Source organism: Rhinopithecus bieti, unplaced genomic scaffold (assembly GCF_001698545.2).
Source record: "Rhinopithecus bieti isolate Rb0 unplaced genomic scaffold, ASM169854v2 scaffold_70890, whole genome shotgun sequence".
NCBI classification, from domain to species: domain Eukaryota; kingdom Metazoa; phylum Chordata; class Mammalia; order Primates; family Cercopithecidae; genus Rhinopithecus; species Rhinopithecus bieti.
In genome coordinates, this window is record NW_016827312.1 from 917,472 (window position 1) to 923,428 (window position 5,957).

The 5,957-nt window shown below is 36.0% G+C and overlaps 1 protein-coding gene across 2 annotated transcripts in view; it reads right to left on the minus strand.

Moving 5' to 3' along the window:
* Positions 1-853: 853 nt before the first annotated feature.
* LOC108523241 (hyaluronidase-4-like) overlaps positions 854-5,957 on the minus strand; it is an 18,046-nt gene continuing 12,942 nt past the window's right edge. For both annotated transcript variants that reach the window (XM_017863761.1, XM_017863760.1), the window contains one exon: positions 854-1,411. In XM_017863761.1, the coding sequence (XP_017719250.1) occupies positions 971-1,411 (441 nt within the window). In that variant the 3' untranslated portion in view covers positions 854-970. The remainder of the gene's footprint in view (positions 1,412-5,957) is intronic.

Sequence of the window (5,957 nt, forward strand, 5' to 3'; positions counted from 1 at the left end):
TAAGTGACCACGTGAACTACATGCATTGAAAACTGATGAACTACTTAGATACAGTACTTAGATACAGACCAACAAGTATCACATAAAAGGATTTCTCATATAAACTCTATTTTATGGGAGTCTAATACAATTTATCTTCTGATATTGATGATTGCTAAATGAATTCCCAAGGGTGCTGGTGATACCTGGGTAAAGTTGAATCCCCACAGCATTCATATAGATTCGCTTTCACCCACATAACTTAGCATCCTGTGACCACTTATAATATTTAGGGATCCCCAATTACTGGAGCGTAAACAGTGATTTGCTTTTGCATTTGCTATTCCCTATTCCGAGAATGTATTTCCTAGGACATATTTGTGACTGCTCCTGCCTTCAAGACATCTCATCAGAGAGGCTTTGACTCTCTTATATTTCCAGTGTTCCCTCAAACTCCCTAATCCTTTTACCCCTCATTATTATTCTCCAGAGCACTTGCAACCACCAAATATATGTGTGTTTGTTAGTGTATTGGGTTAAAAAAAATTTTTTTTTGAGACAGAGTCTCACTTTGTCACTCAGACTAGAGTGCAGTCACACAATCGTTGTTCCCCACAGCTTTGAACTCCTGGGCTCAATGATCCTCCCACTTCAGCCTGCAAAGTAGCTGGGACTACAGTCTACACCACCACACTCAGCTATTTTTTACATTTTTTGTAGAAATGGGATATTGCTATGTTGTCCAGACTTGTTTATTGCTTATTTATCATTGTTCATTTTCCCACAAGTATTTAAGCTCCCCAAGAGCAGGTCTATTCACTTTCTTTTCCCTATTGCCTTGCATGAGGTAAAAACCCAGTAAATAATTGCTGTATCAATGAATGGCATCAATGACTACCTTTTTTATTTTTATTTTTTACTTTAAAGTCAATACATATTTTGGGAGAGGCTTGAGGTTGAAAAAAATCAACACTTGCTACTGTTTAGTATTTCAAGGAAAAGTTGGCATTGTAGTAAGGGCTAAAAAATTTTTTAGCAGAATCACAGGAAAAGTCATACTGAGAAAAACTAACAAATTGAAGTTAACAGTAGGAGCCTTATTCATCTCTCTTAGGAGATCTGAAGAGTGATCCTGACAAGATGGTCCATGCCAGCCGTAATAGCAGTGACACACAAATCCATTCTTCATGTCTGTTATTGTCTTCTGTTTATTGTGTTCAGAAATGATGAATCTGAAACTCTTGTTTAGAACATATTTCTTACCACTGCTTTCAGGCATATGCAGATAGAAGGAGGACTCAGGTGTTTTTCGAATACATCTTCCATGATTGTTACATAGACTCTGACTACAGAGCTTGGCTGCAGAGGTCACATTCACAGCATAATGGCCCAAAGGCCCTCGGATAGATTGTTGCATAGATAAGCAGTTCTCCTGTAGGAAAAACAGAAATCTACTTAAAGCACTCTCAAAGTGTGATTCCATTATCCAGGCAGTATTAATGCCTGAAGTTTTGTATTTGGTAAGGCTGAGGAGGAAGAGCATTTCTGTGGATTAACTATTTAAAGGAGGGACTAAGCCTTTATAGGGTCATTTGAGTATGAGCCATGCCTTTAATTGGGAAGACTATGAACCAACCAAATTCATATCATTTCCAGGTGAAGATGATCTCACAGTGTCCCAGTAGAGACTAGTCCTTGATGTAAAGATATATTTGTAGTAATACTTTTAAAAGATATCATTAATATGGGAATGGCTTGTTAAAATTTAACTTTACTTGTGAAACATTTTCAATGCTGATATTCAATATATTTTAACATTAGGTCAGATTTTTCAAAAACTACCAAGTCATCCTATTCTTCTCTCTACCTCTGATGAGAGAACAATTCTAAAGTTGATGAGTTCTCATCCACATTTTTATAATTTTACTAGGGGTGTGTGTGTGTATGTGTGTGTGTGTGTGTGTGTAATTATGAACAAGAGGGGGTATTATTTTGTGCTTTTAATCATTTACATACATATATCATGTAGGATATTTTTGCAATTCGCCTTTTGAACTTAACCTTTTTCCATTTTTTATGTTGATACATGTAGCATTTTTTCATTTTAATTGTTGTTCAGTATTTCATAATATAAATATAACATACTTTACTTGTCCATCAGTCAGTTTTTAGGAGGTAGAATATAAAAGATCATTATTTACACGAAATGCTAGTGTTACTTGTACATTGTATATAGGGTCCAATGATAGTAGGTAAGAATGTCTTCCCACAAGTCTACCATTGGGTATTTCATTGATGTGTCCATAGCATTGAGCTTTAACTTTAGGACACATTTCTGTACATTAATGATCATATTGTACAGTTAGGATGGGCAAACCTAATTGAAATGATATTATCAGCTAACCCAGAAGAGCCTGACTGGAATCTTGATAAATGCCTGCCTTGATCCACACAGGTAGGACCATGGAAAAATTCTAGTAAATTAATTAGTAACATAAATTGAGTTTTCTACTAGCATTTAATTATTTATTTTATCAATATTTAAACTAATGCATAATTAAAAACCAATTAAGCTTAGAACAGTGGGATATTTTCTCAGTGAGAGGAGGCCCCAGAACTGTGACTCCATCTGGTAAAGATTTGGGAGATTCAAATTGAAAGTCATAAGGCAGAATAAAGCTCTTAATTGACAGGCAGTTGAACAAGGCCAGCACTTTGGCAATAGTAAATTCTGAAGATCATGTAAGCAATATTATTTGTTACAGACACATTCAATCTGGGGCAGTCTCATACTATATTTAGAAACACACGCTGTTTTTAGTCAGGACAAGACTCCTTGTCTGAGGCATCTGAGGAGGTTTCTAAGAAAGACACAGTAAAATAAAACAGGCAAACAATTGAAGCAAAGGAAAGAAGAGAAAAGGACGTCTGGGAAGGAAAAAAGAGGAAGGACGAAAAAGCAACCAAGAAAGACAAAGGTCGGGAGGAGTCAAATGAAGACAACATAGAACACTGGCAAATAAAATCAACTTGAACTTGGGCATTCCCTGTTCTGTCACAGCCGTCCTCCTTGAAATACCTTCTTCACTTAGCTTCCAGAACATCACATCCCTGTTTTGTCCCCAACCTCACTAGATGTTCCTTCTCAGTCTTCTTTATTGACTCCTGTTCATCTTTCCTACATTTAACACTGGAGTGCCCCGGCTTAAATCTTAGACCTCTTCTCTTCTATAGCTGTACTATTTCACTGAATAAACTCATCCCATCTCATTACTTTAAATACAATCCCCAAGTGTGTATCACCCAGACCTTATCCCTGAATTGATTATATACCCACCTATTTACTTGACATCTCTACCTGGATGTCTTACAAGCATTTCAAACTTAACGTACTCCAACATAATCTACTGACCCTCTTCCCAGAGTTCCCCATCTCAGCATAAGCCAACTTCCTCTTTCCAGTGCCTTAGGAGCAAAACCTTGGAGTTATTCATCACTCCTTTCCCCCCTTACAGTTAATCCATCAGCAAGTCCTTTTCAGTCTACCTTCAAAATATATCCAGAATTCAACCCTTGCTACCACTCTGTTTCAGGTCACTAACAGCTCTCACCTGGATGATTGCCTCCCAACTAGTCTCACACAATCTGTTCTAAATACAGTAAGCATACATATGTTTCTCTCTATAATTAAGTAAAATAGGAATTAATAATAAAAGTAGACACAAAAATCCTAGTTTTTTACAGATTAAAAATACCCTCCCAAGTAGCGATTTGGTCCAAAAGGAAATTTTTTAAATTACAATTTCAAATTAATTAGAAAATAAAACAACTGGAATACTACATGTTAAAATGTGTTAATACATCCAAAGTAATTTTCAATGTCAATGCCTAGTCATAAGTGCTTTTGTTTACTGGGCGATCCAATTATCAAAGCAGAAACAAGGCATTTTGGCATTGGCTTTCACCTGGACTCCCATTCAGCTATACAGCAGTGTGCACTAGTAGCTGATGGGGTGCTGAGTGGCACGCTTTCCACTTAAGCTTTTTTCTATACTTCCTGTTCCCCCAACTCTCTGCATCTTCTCAGTCACTTTTCCACTCTTAGAAGCTCTACCTTAGTGGCTACCTGCTTCATTGAATCAGTGCATTTCCTATCTCTGTCTCATTATCAGAAGCTGGTCACCAATTTCCTAGAACCCAGCAAATGATATTCTACCTATTATGGCAAACTTTCTTGACTTTCAGTGTATCTGGAGCATTCACTAAATTTCTAAAATTAGCTTCTAATTTTAAATCTTTATCCAAAGAAATGTGTACCTTTTTGTGGAAGTTTATCTTCTACTCTGTCTTTGGATCTGAATGAAATCTCCTAACATTTTAAAGCATGCTAATACTAGATGCAAAAACACTTTTATTGCAACAGCTTTGATTATTTAACATAGAGGAATAAAATAATAAATTAAACAACCATTCAATTCAAGAAGTTCGAAAAATAATTTTTTAGAAAGCAATCTCATGAAAAGAAATAATAAAGTTAAAAGTATAAATTTATGAATTAGAAAATTGAATTTATAAAGAGTAGGTCTTCAAAAAAAGAAAACCATCAAACATTCATATCTGACAAGCCTAACTAATCAAAAAAGGAAGAGTCATGATTGATTGATTGATTGATTAAGTGGTTGAACTCAGTCTCCAATTCATTGATAACGCATAGCTTGAAGCATCTACCCATTGTTTCACCCTTTGTGAAATGGTTGGTTCTTGAGGCACAGTCAGCCCTCATCATAAAACTATTACGGGTGACTATGTCCACCCTAAACAAAGATACTCCCAGATTACCACCCAGAAACCAAGGACAAAGGCCAGATCTCTCTTTGGGAAAAGCCAGATTCTTTATAACCCATTATCTCTCCATCTCACTACCTCCTCTTCTATTTTACTATGAAAGTTTTGATTATATCAACCTTAATTATTGCTTCTAGAGTTGGATTTATCAGCCTTTTGGATGTGATTCCATGACTATTTCAGCTGCTCTAAGGAAAGATGATCTGTATTTAAAGATTTATATCAGTAATCTAAAAGAAAATTTTGTCTATGTGACAGCTTGGATTTAATCAGACCATCCCAAATACATGTTTTGATCAGGGGAAACTTGTTAAACCATTTATATGTAATGTGGTCAAAAAAAGACAGGAACTTTACATATAACTTATAAAAATGTGATATACCACATAAACAGAATGAAAATAAAATCATGTGATCATCTTACTAGATACAGAAAAGCATTTTTTAAAAATTTAACACCCCTTCACAGTAAAAACTCTTACAACAATAGGTATAGAAAGAATGTATCACAACATATAAAGGCCATATATGACAAGCCCATAGCTAACATCATAGTCAATGATGACAAGTTGAAAGCTTTTCCTCTAAGATCAGAAATAACACAAGGATACTCACTCTAATCATTTCTCTTTTATTCATTTTAGTTTAATTATTTTTCTTTAAGAGATGGAGTCCGTCACCCAGGCTGAAGTGCAGTAGAACAATCATAGTCCATTACAGCTTTGAAATCCTGGGTTCAAGTCATTCACCTGCTGTAGCCTCCTGAGAAGCTAGGACTACAAGCACACACCAACACACCTGGCTAGCTTTTTCTTTTTTACTTTTTGTAGAGATGGGGTCTCATTATGTTGTCCAGGCTGGGTTTGAACTCATGGCCTCAAGCAATCCTCCTGCCTCAGCTTCCCAAAGTACTGGGATTATAGGCATGAGCCATCTTATCCAGCCAACTCTGACCACTTCTATTCAACATAATACTAGAAGTCCCAGCTAGAGCAATTAGCAAGAAATAAAAATGAATCTGAATTTAAAATTATCTCTGTTGCAGATGATATAATTCTCTATATAGAAAACCCTAAAACTACAAAAGAGAGGGGCGGAGCAAGATGGCCGAATAGGAACAGCTCCAGTCTCCA